This window comes from Rhinatrema bivittatum, chromosome 5, assembly GCF_901001135.1.
Source record: "Rhinatrema bivittatum chromosome 5, aRhiBiv1.1, whole genome shotgun sequence".
Taxonomy (NCBI): Eukaryota; Metazoa; Chordata; class Amphibia; order Gymnophiona; family Rhinatrematidae; genus Rhinatrema; species Rhinatrema bivittatum.
Window position 1 is genome coordinate 348,343,580 of NC_042619.1, and position 19,913 is coordinate 348,363,492.

Below are 19,913 nucleotides of genomic sequence, written 5' to 3' on the forward strand. Positions count from 1 at the left end.
CTTGTTTCTCCAAAATGGCTTCATCAGGGGAAATACAACATTGACTCTGCTGCAACCATCACTTGCAATATCACCTTATAAGCATTTATCAATTTGTCCAAACATTATTCCATGCTCTGTTACCCAACCGGGTCGATAGTCGTGATCTTTTTAACTCTCCACCTCATCTGCTCGGGACTAAATTCTTCTTCACCATACATGGAAATCTAAACACCTTAAGATCTGGCTATAGGTAGCATGTGGGTGGGTATGAGTGATTTAATGTTATTTATTGTGAATGCTACCTATAGCCCGATAACTTTAACCCTAACTGGCAAGTCTTTGAATATCCCCAATTAAGCCTAAAGTTATCCGGCCATTGTGTGGCCAGATAACCTGGCACTTAACCGGATATCATCGAAAGATACCAGTTAAGTGGCGATCCTTTAAAAAAACAAACCAACAAAAAACACAAACACAGAATCATGGACCGATGCAAACCCCCCCCCCCCCCCCCCCACCACAAAAGTATGCCCTGCCTTCCTGCTGGCCAGAACCCCCCAAATTAACAAATCATATATTGGATCCAACCAGGTCCGTCCCTCTCGCCCCACTTTATATACAATCAATATGAGTGTCTCCCCACACACACACTGCCATCCTCTTCTTGAAGCCCTTCTACCCACCTGGTACCTTAATTGCTGCCCCATTTATCTCCCCGGAATCACACTACATAGCGATCCTGAGCCACTTCCAGCATTACTATAGGACTAATGCTGGAAGCATATGCTATCAGAGTAAATGTTCAACTCTGGACTGAACATATGCACTGCTTTTGTATGCTTCCAATGCAAATGTTCAACCCAGGACTGAACATTTACACTGATAGACTGTGCTTCTGGCACTAGTCCTATAGTGATACTGGCCCAGAATTGCTATGTATTGGAATCTCTGAGAGATAAACAGGCTGCAATTAAGGTAGCAAGTGGGTGGGAGGGCTTCGAGAGGGTAGCAGTGTGTATGTGTCGGGGGTAGGTGCCAAGAAGCCTATATTGATTGTATATTTAACAGGGAGGACTGGAGGGCCGGGCCTGGCCAGATCCAATATACGATTTATTTGTTAATTTCTGAGAGGATGGGGGCATACTTTTGTGATTGTGGTGGGAGGGGGTCACATTGGCTTGGGAGTCCCATGATTGTGTGATTTTTATCACCACTTAATTGAATATCTTTTGAAGAAATCAAGTAAGTGGTAGGTTATTCGACCACCCAAGGCCAGATAAGTTTAGGGCTGCTCTAAAACAGGCCTAAAGTTATCTAGCAAACTTAGACCTAGATTCATCATACTCCCCTTTGTGCACCCCTTCGTGCAACCCGTAGTGCTATATTTATTTAAAAATATTCTACAAATATTCGCCTATTGCTGTTAACTCTCATCTTAATATGCTTGTAACCTTCACATGTTTGTAATCCATTATGATAGCTTTATTGTGAAGCTTCCTTACCCCCTCCCTTGAACCCTCCCATTATTTCTTTGATTAGCAAATGTTAAATTAGCTTTATGTTTGATGCTTGTAAACCGTTGTGATGGCTTTACCAAATGACTGTATATAAAACTCAACAAATAAATAAAATCATTTTGCTATTAATTTCGCTAGAATAGCACCCGTGATACAAAAGGGGTGTGGTTAGGGCAATTTTCCAGATACTGCAAAGCACACTTATTTTACCGCATCACGTAGGTATTTTAGTGCCACGTGCGATTTACACAACATGCGCTGAGACGTGCCCAGACAGGCTTTTATCACATTTTGGGGCTGCTGCTGGCTAGAGAGAAAGAGAGAGGATCTTTATAAGGCTCTCATTATAAGTAAACTATTTTATACCACTGTAAGAGGGGCAACTAGTACCTCTGGTTCAGGTTTTGATGGTGGCTGAGGTTTTGGGGGGCAGGTTTACATTTACAGTCAGAGGTATGAACAACACAGTATACATCAGTGAAGATTTTGTGTGATTTGGAGTGACGACAGGTACACAAAGATGAGATTTGTACATTGAACTCTCGACCTAGCTTGATAGCAGCTACGTAGAGAGTGCAACAAGCTATGTGAAGAGTACATTGTACAAATCTCATCTTTTTTGACTGTGTGCCTCCCCAGAGACTCTCTCTTTCCTCCCCTTCCATCTCCCCTCTCCCAGCCCAAAACGGGATTTGTGGCATAACACAAAGCATAATGCCCAGAAAAATGGTGTATTTGTTTCCGGCGTTAAGTTGTGCGATAGCATTCATTACACTATCGCACGCAACGATAAACACCCCTCATTTTCATAAACTCTGCCGAAACCCCTCCCTTTTAACTAAATTTGTAAAATTTGCATACAATTTTGCAATTCGTTGTTTATCGCATGCATTAGGGCGTTATCGCGATAACGCCCTAATGTGATTTGATAAATGACCCTGTTAGGTGGATATAGTTCAACATAAGTTAAAATAGCTTGGTAACTAAACACCTCTTAGAAACGTCGGCAAAATGCCTCTCTTAGCCGGATTAGTCATTATCCAGCTATAATTTAGCTGGATAAGTGGCTGAATATGGCAAATCTTGCCATTTAGACAGAAAACTTGTGAATTATCCATCTAAATTGATTTTAATATTGACTTCAATATGTTAAGAATAATGACTCTTGCCTACTCATGCTTTTTTAAATCTTAAGTGAGCCATTAGTTTATTCAGAAACAATAGCACTGATTCATAAGTGGAGGAAGATCTTGATCCCAGCTTTGGCAGTAGAGAACTTCTAGTATCATTTAGCTGTTGTTCCAAGAAAAACAATTGAGGATGGTAGTATTTTTCACTGCTCATTGCATTTCACTGCTACAAGGTATAACTATATTTGTAGTATCCTAATTACAAAAAAGAATAATCTCCACAGGTTATCTGAATCTTCTGGCTGTGACCTTACATACAGTGAAGTACATTTTAAGCCTGGTCAAATCCAAAGGCATTTTATTGAAGTTCCTCAGGGAGCCAACTGGGCTGGTAAGCAAAATTTATAGTTCTTATTTTTTAAATTTTAATTGTGTCATGAATTGTGTTTTCAAATATATTACCTAGATAGTTAATGCTTCCATTTGCCATTAAAATAAGAATAATCCACCTCACATCTATTGAATAGAGTATTCAAGGGCATTAGTGCAGATGTTTTCCAATTTATTCTGTATCCAGAAAATGTTGAGAAGTTATTCATAGTATTTCATTTATTTATTTAGTCATTTTATATATCGTTGCTCCAAAAGAAGATCACAACGGTTTACAGAAGCAAGATTCACGTTTTGGGTAAACACATTCACATTAAGGGCAGGACTGGACAACCCTCCACCCAGCCTTCACTCGGTCCGGAGATAATCTGGCGGTGCTTACGGGGTGGCGATGACTCCTCTCGGTGTCGTTCCTGCACGTTGTAATCCCGTGCATGCGCAAGCCTGCAAGATTTCTAGGGGGCTGCGCATGCCGAGATGCCTGAGCAATGGCCGGCGGAACCAATTTAAGGTCCCGGCCATTGTCTGGGGCGCCATATTGGCAGCAGCATGGTGGCAGCATCACATGCAGTCGGTAGTCTGCAGCGCAGCTCAGACCCTGTATCACCCTCTTCAATCCTCCATACTGCAGTTCAGCACTGTGGCTAGCACCAGTCGGCAGAAGAATGAACAGAGATTTGTTGATTGTCTAGGCCAGTGTGCTCAGCCGGCGGAGCAGCGCCAAGCTCCCCCCCCCCCCCCCCCCCCCCGTGCTGCATCAGTTGACATCTTGGTGGTGGTAAGTGGAGTCAATGTAGAGCAATCAAAAGGGGGGATTCGATGGCAGGAGCAGCAGGGCGGTGAACATGTGCCAAGCATGGTGGGATGCAACTGACGACGTGCTTTCTGATCTGATGCTGCGTCAAAGGACACTACGGCATACAAGAGCGAGGGGGTGATTGAGACTAGCAGTGACTGGGGTAAGAAGAGACTGATTGGGGTCACAGAGTCAACGCGGACGTTGAGGCAGGGAGTCCCGAGCGGACGATGGTATCTAGGCAGTACCGGCAGGTGGCAACGAAGTGGAGGTGGCCCAGCCGCTATGTGGGGATGCGTGGTGTTATGGGCAGCACGGAGGCTGCACCAGCATGAAGAGAGAGCTTTTCTAATTTGTTAGCATTTCACTTAGAAATTAGTGACCACAATAATTATGAGACAAAGAAGCTCGGCTGCATAGACAAGAGGCATGGTCAGCATCAAATGGAGATGATAATGCCCCTGTATTAGGTCCCTGCTGTGATCTCATTTAGAATACTGTGTACAGTTCTGGAGACTGCAAAGGCATATGAATTAGTCTAGAGGGTGGCTACTAAAATGGTCAGTGGTCTTTGTTCTAAAGCATGTGGGCACAGACTTAAAGATCTAAACTTGTATACCATAGTGGAAAGGCGAGATGGGAGAGATATGATAGAGACATTTAAATAATCCAAGGTTTCCAAGGAGACTCTAGGATGAGATTGAAAGGAGAGAGTCTCAGAAAAAATCTTTCATTATCAAGAGGGGAGTGGATGCATGGAATAGCCTCCTAGTAGAGGTCGTGAAGACAAAACAACTAGCTGAATTTAAGAAAGAATAGGATAAACATAAGGAATCTCTGAGGGAGGGAATTGTAAAATGAAATTAGATGGGCAGACTAAACAGGCCTTACTGGGTTTTTTTTGCTGTCACGTTTCTGTTTCTAATATAAAGGAAAATTAGAAAAAACCTTAATGGAGTTGTTGCATGGATGATGTTTAGAAAACACAATATTGGAAGCTGCGATGGAGAAGGTACAGGAAGGGCTACCAAAATGATAAGGGGAATGGAACAGCTCCCCTATGAGGAAAGGCTGAAGAGGTTAGGACTGTTCAGCTTGGAGAAGAGATGACTGAGGGGGGATATGATAGAGATGTTTAAAATCATGAGAGGTCTAGAACGGGTAGATGTGAATCGGTTATTTACTCTTTCGGATAGTAGAAAGACTAGGGGACACTCCATGAAGTTAGCATGGGGCACATTTAAAACTAATCGGAGAAAGTTCTTTTTTACTCAGCGCACAATTAAACTCTGGAATTTGTTGCCAGAGGATGTGGTTAGTACAGTTAGTATAGCTGTGTTTAAAAAAGGATTGGATAAGTTCTTGGAGGAGAAGTCCATTACCTGCTATTAAGTTCACTTAGAGAATAGCCACTGCCATTAGCAATGGTAACATGGAATAGACTTAGTTTTTGGGTACTTGCCAGGTTCTTATGGCCTGGATTGGCCACTGTTGGAAACAGGATGCTGGGCTTGATGGACCCTTGGTCTGACCCAGTATGGCATTTCTTATGTTCTTTGTTCAAAATTAAATTCACAACATTTGTGACAAAGGGAAGCGAGATCGTCTCTAAGCAATTTAAAAGACACATTTGAGCAATCACTCAACATGCAATAGTTAACTTTTAGATTAACCAAAATAGTGATTTCTTCTGTGCTGGTTTCTGTAAAAGCTTCCCATATAATTGGGGTATCAAGATAATCAATTTTTGTGTCATTTTAGAGAGTTCAAGCGACTCAATTTTTTTAATAAAAAGCTGATGTATCAGATTGCTGTATTATTATTAACTGTAACATTAATAGATGATTTAATCGATTTTACAATGAAGAACAATTCTTTAGGTTGTTTATTGGCTTTGCAAATCTTATTAGAAATACATTGGCGCTTAGACGAGTCTGCCTTAACCCTGTGTTCATCAGCTTTACCAAATCTTTTTTAGCTTGCTGTAAAAGAAATTTCTCCAATGTCGTTCTGATTTCCTCATCTCTCTTAACAGAACTCAAATCAAGAGTAAACCAAGGTACAGAGTATGTTCTCTTCCTTGTTTTATTCTCATAGAGGGCAATTTGATCTAAAGCAGTTCTAATTGAACTTTTCCAGTGATCTACTATGTCTGCAGAATTAGAACAGAAAGCCTCATTTAATTTATGTATGAAGGCTTCTCAAAAGGAATCCACTTCAAACTGGGGACATACTGAGTGTGTTTACAATATTTACAAGGTGACAGGCAAGGTTGTTCATTTTCAACTAACAACTTAATTAGTGGTCAGACCACAGCACCATCAAACAATTGAATTCTAGCGTCACCGCAGTAACAGCCACACAAACGCCTTCTACTGCCAGAAAATGTGTGAAGTAATACAAAACCCTTCAAAAAAGACACTCAGAACTTATATAGAAAATCTGCTAAACCATAACTAACTCACAGGACTCAAACAGCAGCAACTGTACCTGGGTGGAGGTAGCATTGCACATTTTACTGTAGGCCCTAGAACACCAATGCACCTTCTACTAGAGAAACAGAACAATCAAGATACTACACGCCCCGTCACCTGATTCATACACACAGGGCACAAACTGACCCTTAACTAATACAAAATAAGGGACATCAAATTAAAAACAGAGGGCCTGATATTCAAATGGCAGATAGCTGGATAAATACTAGTTATCTGGCAATCTAGCGGCTGCTGAATATCCAGATAAACTCAGTAGCCACTAAATAGCCAGATAAGAAACATATTTTAGCCAGAGAAAAAGTGAGTGGACAATGGGCTGATTGGGGCAGCGCTCTTTAGCCGGATAACTGGCTAAGTAGTGTTTTGTATGCAGATATTCAGTGCCCTAACTTACCATTGAATATCCTTATAATTTAGCCAGATAAGCTATATCCGGCTAAGGGACTTAACTGGCTGTCCTTTGAATATCTACCCCAAAAAAATGCAGACAAAAACTGAATGGAAACCTTGAGAAGCCCAATTCTGCATGCAATGCAACAACTGAGAAAAAAGAAACAGAAATGCATTCCCCCTGAACTAAGCAAAATGTAATGATATAACAACTGCACATTACCAAAGCTCACTTTTTACATACTCTAAAAACTGAAAATAAAATATTTTCTACCTTTGTTGTCTGGGCTTTTTATGTTTGTGGATGTTGGTCCTGGACTTTCGCTTCTCCATTCCACTTTCCATTTTTTCTATCCTCTTGTCTTCTTCCCTTTCTTCCTTACATCTGTCTCAGACATTGATTCTTCCCTTTTTCACGTAGATAAGCAGCTGAATTAGCCATGCTGTCTGGGTACATCTTCCATGCCACTAGGTGGCGGAGCTCTCTAAGTATAGTAAAGTCTTTCAGCCGGGTGCTCCCTCTTATATCCTCTCTGATGAACCTCAGGCTCAGTCAGTTTTTTTCCACGCGGCAGTTGGCCCGCGGAGCTCTGCTCTCCTGTGAGAGAAACTTCTGTGTAGTAAAAAAAAAAAAAAAAGGAAAGAAACCAGTGAAAATCATCAGCACTGCTTTGAATTATCGACAGCTAAAAGGATGCCACGTCCTGGTTTCAAATTTTGCTCTTGTGGCAAAATTGTCGGCCACCGATGGCCACATCTCCTGTTACTTGTGTCTGGGACCCTCCCGTGACCAAGTAAATTGTGCGGACTGCGGACGCATGTCTCCACGCGCCCAGCATCAGCGGGAGCAAAGATACAGGACCTTCAAGCCAGGACTTTGGGTTCCTATGCCCCATCTGAGGCTTCAGTAAGGTCATCACCAGGACCAAAAAGAAGAAAAAGGTCTCCCTCATCGAGGAGAGCCTCCTCAGTAGACACCCCCCCCCCCCCCCCCAGGTCAGAACACACACTGTTGCTTACCCGTGAAAAACCGGGGCATGGTGCTGGGGATACCGACGCACTCGACGCATTGACGGCCAGCAGTTAGACGCGCCGACACGGCTCAGAAGCTACGAAGCGTCGACGCACCAAGGGACGTTCAGCACATCGACGCATAAGTACGCCTCTGCGTCAAAGCTTCATCACCCCAGCGCAACAACTAAACTGCTAACGCATCGACGCACAGATATTTCTGCCTCGATGCCTCATTTGATAGGCGCGTCGTCGAAGCATACCGGTGCACAGCCAACGCAAATGCCACCAAAACAACATAAGAAGCACCACTCTGGCCACAAAAGGCCAAGAGACATATCTCCTCTGCCAATTATGGAGTCTGAGCCAGTTTTCACCATCTCATATTTCTCCCACAACTCCTACCTCACCTGGAGCATTATCATCTGACTCCATAGTTTCGATTGGTGCATCAAGCCCTGGTCAACCTCAGCCGGCTCCAGGACATGATTCAGAGGATGTAATCCCACCTGCTTTATCAAAGAGTTCGGAGCCAACACCAGCACCATCCACTTTGGGTCTCGCTACTCAAGCCATGACTCAAATTACCAACATTCTGTCTCTGTTTCTATAATCAGTGGAAAAATCAAATATACCACCTCATATATCACCTGCTAAATTACCAATAATTCCAGTGGTCCCTGTCACACTGGGTCCAGCACCCAAGGTCCATCCAATACCACATCCATCCCCAATTGAATATGATACTGATTCCTCTGCAGATACTTCCACGGGTTACCCGTCTGACCCAGCAGAGATGCCCCCAGAACCATCTTCACCTCTGTTCTTAACCCTCTCCCAGTGCAAAGGTCCCTGCTTTCCCTGAGTCACTGTTCTTTCCCCTACTCTCCACCCCAGTTCCTGCTGTCCCTGAGTCTCCAAATCCCATTCTTCCCTTGAGCAACCCCTTCAGTCCCTGCCTTCCATCCTTCCTCTGCATTACCTCCAGTCCCTAATTCACATTCTTCTTCTGTTGCCCCTCCCTCATAGTCCCTGCTTCCAGTTTTCACTTGCTCTCTTCCTCAGTTCCATGTTTCCCCTGCACTTTCCCCTGACTTCCCTACTCTAACCAGCATCTCTAAGTCATCTCACTGCAGTTTGAATATGGGCACCTCCTCCCTCCTGCAGCCCTATGGTGAGAACATTCCTTGTTTGAACCACAGTCCTCTGCGTCTACAGAAGCCCGCATGGTTCAAACATCTTGTTCTTAGAACTGCATGGGGCTGCACAGTTCTAAAAGTAGATGTTTGAACCATGCAGGCCTCTAGATAGAGAGCCCTGCAATTCCAACAGAGGATGTTTTCACCCCAGTGCTTTAGGAGGGAGGAGGCGCCCGTATTTGGTGTTTAAAGTCAGTGGTGCACGGTGCACTCCTTTTTAAAATTCGTGGTGCCTGTGCACCACTGCACTATGGTCGCTATGCACCTGCGCTATTCCTTGAAGCATCTACTATATAAAATCATATCATCAAACCTCCTCTTCCCCTTCCACAAAGTCTCTTCTCCTTTCACTCTGTCTTAGGAATGGTTTTTATGATTCTCCCAGGACAAGCAGGATGGTAGTCCTTACGTGGGTGACATCAGGATGGAGCCCAATCACGGAACACTTCTATCAAAGTTTCTAGAACTTTGACTGGCACACTGAGCATGCCAGCATGCCACCAACCCTGCATCCAGCAGGGGTCCCCCTTCAGTCTCTTTTTTTTTCTGCGCAGCAGTAGCCTCGCGGATTTCTGGAGCTCTGTGTTTCATAAAAGCCAACTGCCCCATCAATCTGTGGTCGTTGAGTCTGCTCAGAAGAAGGCCAAAAGATCCCGGCCTCATTCTTCTGCCCCTCCAGGTAAAGAACAAAAATCCTTAGACGCCTTTGGACGGAGGGTCTTCCATGGCTCTATGCTGATGGCACGTATAGCAACTTATCAACTATACATGACTCAGTACTCAAGGAATCTTTGCAAGAAAGTCCAAGAGTTCTCAGAGACCCTACCAGATGAATATCAAGAAGGGCTTAATGCAATCCTTCAAAAAGGACTCTATGATGGAAAGCACGAAGTGAGAGCAGCATATATCTTTGAAACTGCCTCAAGAGTATCAGCAGCAGGCATAAGCCCCAGATGCTGGGCATGGCTCAAGTATTCTGACCTATGCCAGGAAGTCAAAGAAAGATTAACAGATCTTCCATGTACAGGGGATAATTTACTCTTGTCCTGACGTAACTTCACGAGAGTCTTCGAGAGACTCTCGTGAAGCTACGCCAGGACAAGAGAACCATGATCCTGATAGCACCTCACTGGCCACGCCAAGTGTGGTTTCCCATACTTCAGGATCTCTCCATTCGCAGGCACATTCCCTTGGGAAAGGACCTGCTTCTGATCACTCAAAATAACGGGTGCCTACGCCATCGCAATCTTCAAGCCTTGTCCCTGAAGCCATGGATGTTGAAAGGTTAATCCTTTAGCCACTTAACCTTTCAAATCCAGTTTCCCGTGTCTTGATTGCTTCACGGAAGCCTTCCACGAGAAAATCTTACTCCTATAAATGGAAAAGGTTCACATCATGGTGCTCTTCTCAGTCCCTTGATCCCTTTTCCTGTCCAATCCCGAAGTTTTTGGACTATCTCTGGCATCTGTCAGAATCAGGTCTCAAGACATCTTCCATCAGAATGTATGTCAGTGCGGTAGCCGCCTTCCATAAAGGTGTCAGGGATGTCCCTATATCAGGACAACCCCTTGTAACGCGCTTTTTGAAGGGCTTGCTCCATATCAAGCCACCATTACGTCCTCCAGCCTCTTCCTGGGACCTTAACCTCATTCTCGGGCGGCTCATGAAACCATCAGTCGAGCCTCTTCATTCCTGTGATCTAAAATATCTCATGTGGAAAGTGATTTTCCTTTTGGCTATCAATTCAGCTCGCAGGGTTAGTGAGTGACAGGCCCTAGTTATCTATCCACCTTACAGTAAACTCCTGCAGGACCGGGCGGTACTCCGCACTCACCCTAACATTTTACCTAAGGTAGTTTCGGATTTTCATGTAAACCAATCCATCATACTACCTACCTTTTTTGCCAAGCCCCATTCCAATCCAGGGGAACAGGCTCTGCATACCCTTGACTGTAAACGGGCTCTAGCTTTTTATCTAGACCATACAGTTGCCCACAGGAAGAGCACTCAGTTATTCGTCTCTTTTTCCACCCCAACAAATTAGGGCAACCTGTGGGTAAGCAGACTCTCTCCTCCTGGTTGGCGGACTGCATATCTTTTTGCTATCAGCATGCAGGAATTCCTTTTCAAGACCATGTTAAAGCACACTCTGTGAGGGGCATGGCGACTTCAGTAGCACACCTACGATTGGTGCCGCTTCCTGACATTTGCAGGGCTGCCACCTGGAGTTCTCTCCATACCTTCACAGCCTATTGCTTGGACAAAGCCGGAAGGCAAGATTCCATCTTCGGCCAATCTGTCCTGCGTAACCTATTTCCAATGTGACGTACCAACACCCTTCCACCTGCCCGGTGGGGTTCAGGATGCCCTCTCCCAAATTCCACCCAGTTATTGTGCCGGTTGCAAGCCTTTGGGTACATTTGGTGCATGTTCGGACATCCTCAGCTCAGTACTCACCCATATGTGAAAACTACCATCCTGCTTGTCCTGTGAGAAGGCAAATGTTGCTTACCTGTAACAGGTGTTCTCACAAGACAGCAGGATGTTAGTCCTCACGAAACCTGCCCGCGGCGTTGGGTTCGTAGCATTTTATTATTTTACTTTTCAGCACTGCAGGGGGGACCCCTGCTGGCTGCAGGGTTGGTGCCATGCTGGGCATGCCCAGTAGGGGCCAGTCAAACATTTGGAAACTTTGACAAGTTTTCCGTGATTGGGCTCCATCCTGATGATGTCACCCATATGTGAGGACTAACATCCTGCTGTCCTGTGAGAACACCTGTTACAGGTAAGCAACATTTGCTTTCTCCCAGGACAGCAGGATGTTAGTCCTCATGAAACCCACCCGCCACCCCCGCAGAGTTGGGTTCACTTATGTTTTATTATTTTATTTTTCGCTCGTACTTTTGCTACAAAAGAGACTAAAGGGGGAACCCCTGCTGGATGCAGGGTTGGTGGCATGCTGGGCATGCTCTGTGGTGCCAGTCAAAGATCTAGAAACTGTGACAGAAGTTTTCCGTGATTGGGCTCCATCCTTTGATGTCACCCACATGTGAGGACTAACATCCTGCTGTCCTGTGAGAACACCTGTTACAGGAAAGCAGCTCTCATATTTTCTCGTAACATCATCTTTTGCTCATTCTATTCTGACTTGAAGAAGGGAGTATTCCTTTCTAAAAACTAATCAAGAAATGTATTTAGTCCAATAAAAAGTATTGACTTTTATATTTTTTTGTTTATTTTGTTAACCTTTATTTCCGTGTAAAAAATAAAATTTCAAACTTTTTCTTCCCTTTAATGTTTTGGAACTTTCAAAGCCCAACATTCCTACACCGTGTCAGGCTGATGCAATATAAGTACAAAAAAACATGCGTCCAAACTGTGTGTCCAAACGTACACACATCCTCCTCTCCTGAGTGCAGGATCTAATACCCAAATGAGCTAGCGTGCTAAAAGGGCCACGCAGTAGATAATATGTGCAACCCTAGCACTCTACATCAGGAGAACAGTCTGGCCAGAGCTTCCTCCTCACCCCCAGCAGGGCTGTACCCAGTTTGGACCTTTTCAGTCAGGCCGATTCAGTAAACTCCGTGGGAGAGCCGGCACTCCGAGGCGAGCGCCCACTTTTCCGACGCGCGCCCAGGCACTTCTCCTGGGCGCGCGATTCTTTATTAAAATTAGGGCCCGCGCTAATGAGGCGCTAGGGACATTAGTGCTTCCTTAGGTCTTCCTTATTAGCGGAAGCGCGGTGGCTGTCAGCGGGTCTGACAACCGATGCTTAATTTTACCGATGTCGGTTGTCGAACCCGCTGACAGCCCCACGGGTTCTGAAAACGGACGCCAGCAAAATTGAGCGTCCATTTTCCAACCCGCGGGCAAATTTTTTATTTTTTTTTATTTTTGGGGCCTCCGACTTAATATCATAGTTTTTTTTCTGCTTTTTCTGTACACTTGCCTGGTGCACATTTTACTTTCTGTATTTTGGGTGACTAACTAATAGGCTCATCAACATGCATTTGCATGTGATGAGCACTGTTAATTTCGGGGATATAAGGGGTAATAATAGCGTGTCGAAAACGTGCAGCCAAATGGGGGCTAAATGGTGTGCTCGGCCGAGTGCACTGTTCTCTATCGGCCTGATTCACAATTGTCAGTGAAAGGACCAGTCCCCTTTCAGGACAGCCTTCTGAAAGTGGATTGGTCCTTTCACTGACATGTGACAGTGAATGGACTAATCCGGTCAGTAAAGAAGTGAATAAATTAATATTAAGTGCCCAACACTTAATTTATTCACTCCTTCACTTACCCTGCTACAGCCCCGAGATCCCTGTCAGCACCTCGCCCCTGGGAGGCTGCTTCTCATGCTACTCCGGTTTTCTAAGTAGCAGCAGGCAGCTTTTAGCTTAGCAACTGCAGCTCAACTTCCTGCCGTAGCTACCAGCATTACACTGTCTCTCAGCCTTGAAATTTAGTGGTCGATCTTCTTTGTGCTAAGCTGCAGCCTCTCTATCTCACTGGTGAGGGTTGCTTGATTTTAAACAATCACTAATGCACACCTCTGGGCTGGTGTTAAATTTGCTGCATTAGAAAGGGTATGTTAGCAAAGTGGCAATTTTCTGCATCTAGGGTAATAGCTAATAGTCTCATCTACATGGCATTTACATGTGATGAGTGCTGTAAGCTACGAACCTGTTTGGACACGTGTTTTGGACACGCTAATCCCATTATTGCATCAGGAGTTATTCTAGCACGTCCAAAACACGCATCCTACCGAGGGTTAAGCTGTGCGTAATGCTGGACGCACTATATTGCATTGGCCTGAGTATTAATTGCTCATTTTTTTCTTTTCACTATAGAGGTTATAATATCATCATGCTCTTCTGAGGTTTCTTCCAAGTTTGTTTAAGCTGTGCGTAATGCTGGACGCACAATATTGCATTGGCCTGAGTATTAATTGCTCATTTTTTTCTTTTCACTATAGAGGTTATAATATCATCATGCTCTTCTGAGGTTTCTTCCAAGTTTGTTTAAGCTGTGCGTAATGCTGGACGCACTATATTGCATTGGCCTGAGTATTAATTGCTCATTTTTTTCTTTTCACTATAGAGGTTATAATATCATCATGCTCTTCTGAGGTTTCTTCCAAGTTTGTTTAAGCTGTGCGTAATGCTGGACGCACAATATTGCATTGGCCTGAGTATTAATTGCTCATTTTTTTCTTTTCACTATAGAGGTTATAATATCATCATGCTCTTCTGAGGTTTCTTCCAAGTTTGTTTAAGCTGTGCGTAATGCTGGACGCACTATATTGCATCGGCCTGAGTATTAATTGCTCATTTTTTTCTTTTCACTGTAGAGGTTACAATATCATCATGCTCTTCTGAGGTTTCTTCCAAGTTTGTTTTACATGCAGTTCAACTTGTAAAACAAAAAGCCTATCGAAGCCATGAATTCTACAAATTCTCCTCGTTACCAGAAAAAGGATCAATAACTGAAGCATTCCCTGTTTTAGTAAGTTGTTTTACAGTATTATGTTCAAATTATAGTATAGCTTTGTCATCTTAAGCTGTTCCCATCTGCATTATCTGATGGTTAATAGGTTCAGATAACAATATGATCATCTCACTTTTTTAAAACTATATTTAGTGTTATAGGTATTTAACTGTATATCTGATTTTTAATGTATACTTTTGAGTGATACATTTGATAGCATTTTTAACGCTGTGCTTTTATTGGAGGAAGGAAAATGAAACATTTTCTGAAAATATAATTACTTTTTTCTAAATTTATTTATAGGCCGGAAAAACAATCGAACTTTGTATTGCTCGTTGGTGGGCAAGTCTCAGTGACGTCAGCATAGATTACACAGTTTCTTTCCATGGTTTAGTTTGTGCCACTCCTCAACTAAATATTGTAAGTTTGTCTCCTTTATTTTCACATTAAATTGTATTACCAATCCTGAAAACATATGTCATCTCTTAGTGGGTCCCCTTTGTCCTGAAGGAAAATGTGAAGGGTGTTCAGAAGTACTGATATGGGGGCAGAGCCTCAAATAGTTTTGATAACTGCTTTAAAAAATTGTTTTTTGTGTTTGTTTTCATGTTCACTTGTCTTTTACCAGCTTCTCTGATTATATTCTCTTAGTGGAAGTGACTTGCAAAAAGTAGCCTCACAGTATTAGAGAGTGATATTCACTGATTGAGGTTTTCATTTTGTCCTATGATGCATTGTTAGTATAGGTAGAAACCAGTGTCCAGGTGACTATGGCATCTATTACACTAGCTCTCTTGATCATCAGTTTTCATTATCAGGTGGCCAAATAATCAAGTTTAAGGGTGATTGCTCTTCCAATCCCTACCTAAATATAAAATATACATGTTTCAGATTTATTTTTCTTTCCCCTTCACTGGTTTCTACTGCCCCCTGCCCTCACCAGACTATTTTGTCTATGCTGCATAAGAAATCCTGCCAGCTACTGGTGCGGAATGGGCCCTAGCTCTGAGTTTCACCCTCAGCATCATAGATTGTTCAGTAGCGAATTGTAGTTGATGCATTCTTCTCTCCTTCCCTGGGCTTGAGATTTCCACTGGGTTTCAGAGAGTCATGGTAATGTTACCCCAGAAAAGAGAGAAAAGAAAAAGAATCCTCATCTCAATGGAACTGCTTTCCAGGCAAAGTTCAGCTCTTTCGTGGGGATGAAAAAGGCTCCAAGAAGGGGATGTAGGAGGCACAGAGGGTGTTCAAAACATATAATGAAGGTCAAAGCATTCACTCCCCTGTTGTGTTTATGGAAAGTCAGCTGGCCAATTTTTATAAGGAGTGGACTTGAATCACAACAGTCCAGTAGATTTTAACTGTGGTAAGATGTGGCCACTAACTTGAAATTTCCTGCTGCATTGTTGCCTCCCTATAGGCCTGGATTTGTCATTAGGCACCCTAGGCCTGTGCTTAGGGAAGCAAATATCTGGGGGGCAGCTGGCCAGTTAAAGATTTGCTTCTGCCCAACTGTGCTGAATCTCACTTAGCAAAGAACAGCTTTCTGTGTCCTGCTCCAGCCCTTCCTCTCTCAGTAAAGAGAACGGGAGTGGACGGGTGAAGCTGGAAGGAACAGAGCAAAGAAACGGGTCTCCACTCTATTCCAGCCCTCCCCTTTTGTTCAGTGCAGTGAACAGAAAGAGAGGTTTGAGACCATAATACACAGCAGAGAGAAAAGAAAAGCCACTCAGCTCTCTAATCCAGCCCCGCTCCTATCAGTCAGAGACAAGAAGGGAGGAGGTGAGCTTGGAACAAATAGAGCAGAGAAAGGGCTGTGCCATAGACCACTTGCTCTGTTGTTTCTTGTCCGGAAAGGATGGGGGGGTGGGGAATAGGGGACAACAGTGCCTAAGGGTGGCAAAATCCTAAATCCATTACTGCATCCTGGCCATTTCCCTGAAGGAAACAGTGGTGCGGTTTCACCAGAGTTGACTACTCCAGGTTGGATCGGTGGTTTAGGTCCCAAACGAGAAACAGTGGCAAGGACGATATTCCCACTGCTTTATTGTGCTTATCATGGCAGATCATCGGAGATTCTTAAGATTTGTGGTTCAAGGACAACTCTTCCAGTTTCTAGTGCTTCCTTCTGGATTAGCTACAGCCCTGTAGACTTCCTAAGTAATGATAGCCGTAACCAAGGTGCTTTGTAAGGAAGCATCTGGGTACACAGAGGAAAGTTTTCATGACAGCAGATAGTCAGCCTTGACATCAGATCTGAATGCTACTGCTAATGTGGATTACCAGAGCCTGGGGCTATATAAAGGTTCTGAGATTAGTGGGGACAACTTTTGGCATGTTTACAGAGGCTTCTTCATTCTTTCTAGATCATTTGAAGGAATGATCTCATGATTACAGTGTGAGAATACTGCTTCAAAGGGAGACCAGACTCTGCTTAGCCTGGTGTTTATTCAGATGGAATCTGTTGAAAGGATTAGAATTGGAATCTTCTAGGGAGGAAATGACATCACACTGAATGGCGGCTTGTTCTAAGCTCCCGACCTAATCTGCAAACATCATTGGTAGAACGGGGTAGAGCGATCAGTTTTGGCAGCATGCTGCAAGCAGTAACTGCAGAGAGAATAGTGATGGCATCCCAAAAGAAAAAAGTGGATCTAAAACACTTTTATTATGCGAATGCGGGGGCTTAGGGGGGTGAAGAACCTCAGCAATGACTCTGGTTTATCCCTGCTGAACTGGTGGTAGGCTGTGGTCTTACAGAAGCTGCCGTGAGGGATACGCCATCCAGAATATAATTTCAGAACTAGTTTAAAGAGCTCCAGTCAGATATGTTGGCAATCAAACAGGAGAATGTGGATATTGTGGCTAAGATGCAATATGCTTGAGTTGGGAAAACTGTGTGGCAGAAGCAGAAATAAGGTTAGAGGAACAGGTCTCTCATATGGTTTAGTGGAATACCACGAGTGATAAGTTGGCCCTCTCCAATGCAGAACTTAATGACCATCTGGAGGACCTTGAAAATAAGTCTTGAAAGGCAAACCTGAGATTCAGGGAAATCCCGGAGGGGGCTGAATTTGTGTACTGCTTCCAAGTGATGGATAGCATCTGCATAGCGATCTTTGCCTCAAATGCGAGGAAGCAGAAATCTCACCCATAAAACTGGAACAAGCACACTGCTCATTGGGAACTCCCGGGGGAATCTCCCAAGAAACATTGTTACGTGCTTCCATAGTTTTATAGTGAAAGAGAAAGTTGCTATACAAGCTCACAAGATGGGCCTATTGTGGAAGGGCCCTAAAGTGGAAATCTTCCAAGATCTTTTTCTGAAAATGATTTGTATGAGGAGGGAGTTTAAAGACCTGGTTGCGATTCTATGGAATGGGAATGTGAAATACCATTCGTTATTCCCCTTTGGCCTTAGTTTCATTATTAGCGGTGTTACATCAAGAATAAAGACTGACTGAGGCAGCTGAAATTATGAGAGCAGCTAGAATGGGGGTGCCACGAGCAAACCGCGTGGGTTGACCGCTTTTTGTTCTAGGGGGTTATCATCTAAATGGCAAAGGGTGACCAACGGGGGAAGGAGACTGAGGCGGCAGTCTGGAGGCTCATCTTAATCAAAGGAGGCTCCTGCGTGTGATAACTTTGTTCCCTGTACGTACCAGGATCAGTCCAGACTGCTGGGTTATGCCTCCCTTCCAGCAGATGGAGTCAGAGAAAAGCTGAAAAGCACCCCCTAGATAACCTGGTGTGCCACCTACGATCCTTCAGTATTTCTCTGACTCCAGCAGATGAAAGAGAGCATAACCTGTGGTCCAGATCCTGGTCAAATTCAGTGATTATTCGCTACCTTGAGTAAAAGGTTTTGCATTTGGGATATACCTTTGGCTAGATCAATCTTGTTTAAAAAAAAAAAAAAATTAATAAATCCTGTCAGCAAAGGCACGTGTATTGAGAGCGTTCTGAAGGGCAGGCAGGGCAGTGCCCTAATGCCACTTTTCCCGGAGATTGTAGCCCTACCTGGTGAGCTGGGGGGAGTGTTTACCGGTAGGCCTGTCACTCTCCCTCCACCCTTCTTCTGGTGGGTGCTGATTTTACTACAAGGAAGTCTTTGCCCCTGCTTGCTGGCTGATCAAAAAAAAAAAAAATTGATAAACAACCTTTTACCAGTAATTTAACATCCTTTCTTCAGCCCTAGCCTGCCATGGTCTCCCGGGCCTCCGGAGGGGGGGTGGAATCCTTCACATAGCTGCCTTTTCTTTTTTCGTGTGCTCTGATATGCCGCGTGGGTCGTGCTGCTGGGCTTGTGGGGAAGCCGGCTTCTCGGCTCTCTCGCGAAGGTCTATGCTCCGGTGTATTCCCGGGAGCGAGGGACCTTTGCGGAGGCCAAATTCTGAGCGAGGGAGCTCTCTGCCTTGACTGCGCAGCTTGGGGAGCAATTCAGCAGCTCGCAGGCAGAAGCCTGCCTCCTCCCCGCGCAGCTCGGGGGAGGCGACCATCTTGCCTGCTCCGATTCCTGACGCTGTGCAAGGCTCCGAGGGAGAAGATCTCCCTCCTCTCTCCCCGCCGTCCTTGAGCCCTCAATGGCCCCACGACCGGCAGCCAGACACAGGCCCTCCCTCGACTTTGCCTCTGGTAGGGTCCTTAAAGTGGCAGCACCCATTTTTGTCCCAATTTGTATTACTCCTTCATAGGGCATATCTGGAAGCTGAGGCTGACTGGAGCGCGCAGTATCCTGCTCCGACAAAACAATTTAGGTCGGCTGCAGACCCGGGGTGTGCTGGACCTCTGCTTCCTTCCTAGGTTTTGGCTGGGGGGGTTCCTATGCCCTCCATACCTTTGACTCCAGCGCCTCAGGACCCCTCCACGCTAGATTTGAGCAATGATGTGGATAGTGCGTTCCGCTGGAGGGAGATGATCCACAGGTGCTCCGCCTGTTCCGTAAGGAGGAACTGGATCAGTTAATCCCGCATGTGCTCCAGGAACTGGAGATCCCGGCTCCACATGCAGTGTCGGATTCTTCTTGGGGGGATTCGGTATTATCGGGGCTTCGAGATCCACCTCAAACTTTTCATTTTCATCCGAAGCTTTTCCAAATTCTGTCCCGGGAATGGGATGCGCCTGAAGCCACCTCATGAGTCAGCAGGGCCATGGAAAAGCTTTATCCACTACCGAGTGAGTCCTTGGATCTTCTTAAGGTTCTGAAGGTGGACTCGGCCGTCACGGCCATAGCTAAGCACACCACGATTCCTGTGATGGGAGGAGCAGCTCTTAAGGATCTCCAGGATCAAAAGCTGGAAATTTTACTCAAGCGGGTATTTGAGGTGTCCGCACTGGGAGTGCAGGCCGCCGTTTGTAGCAGCCTTATGCAGAGGGCTACCCTCCGCTGGATTCAGCAGTTGCTCTCGTCCCAGGATCTCCCTCCAGGGGAGATGGAGCAGGCGAACTGCATGGAATCTGCGGTTGCCTATACGGTGGATGCGTTATACAATCTTCTCCGTACCTCCGCACAT

At 44.7% G+C, this 19,913-nt stretch overlaps 1 protein-coding gene across 5 annotated transcripts in view; it reads left to right on the forward strand.

Annotated features, from left to right (window-relative positions):
* The window catches only part of TPP2 (tripeptidyl peptidase 2), a 315,654-nt gene that overhangs the window by 148,515 nt on the left and 147,226 nt on the right, over positions 1-19,913 (forward strand). For all 5 annotated transcript variants that reach the window (XR_003857142.1, XR_003857143.1, XM_029604520.1 and 2 more), the window contains exons 16-18: positions 2,914-3,020; positions 14,264-14,418; positions 14,704-14,820. Coding sequence is in view for 3 of the 5 variants with exons in the window: in XM_029604520.1 (XP_029460380.1) it covers positions 2,914-3,020; positions 14,264-14,418; positions 14,704-14,820 (379 nt within the window). In the remaining 2 variants the exon portion in view is untranslated. The remainder of the gene's footprint in view (positions 1-2,913; positions 3,021-14,263; positions 14,419-14,703; positions 14,821-19,913) is intronic.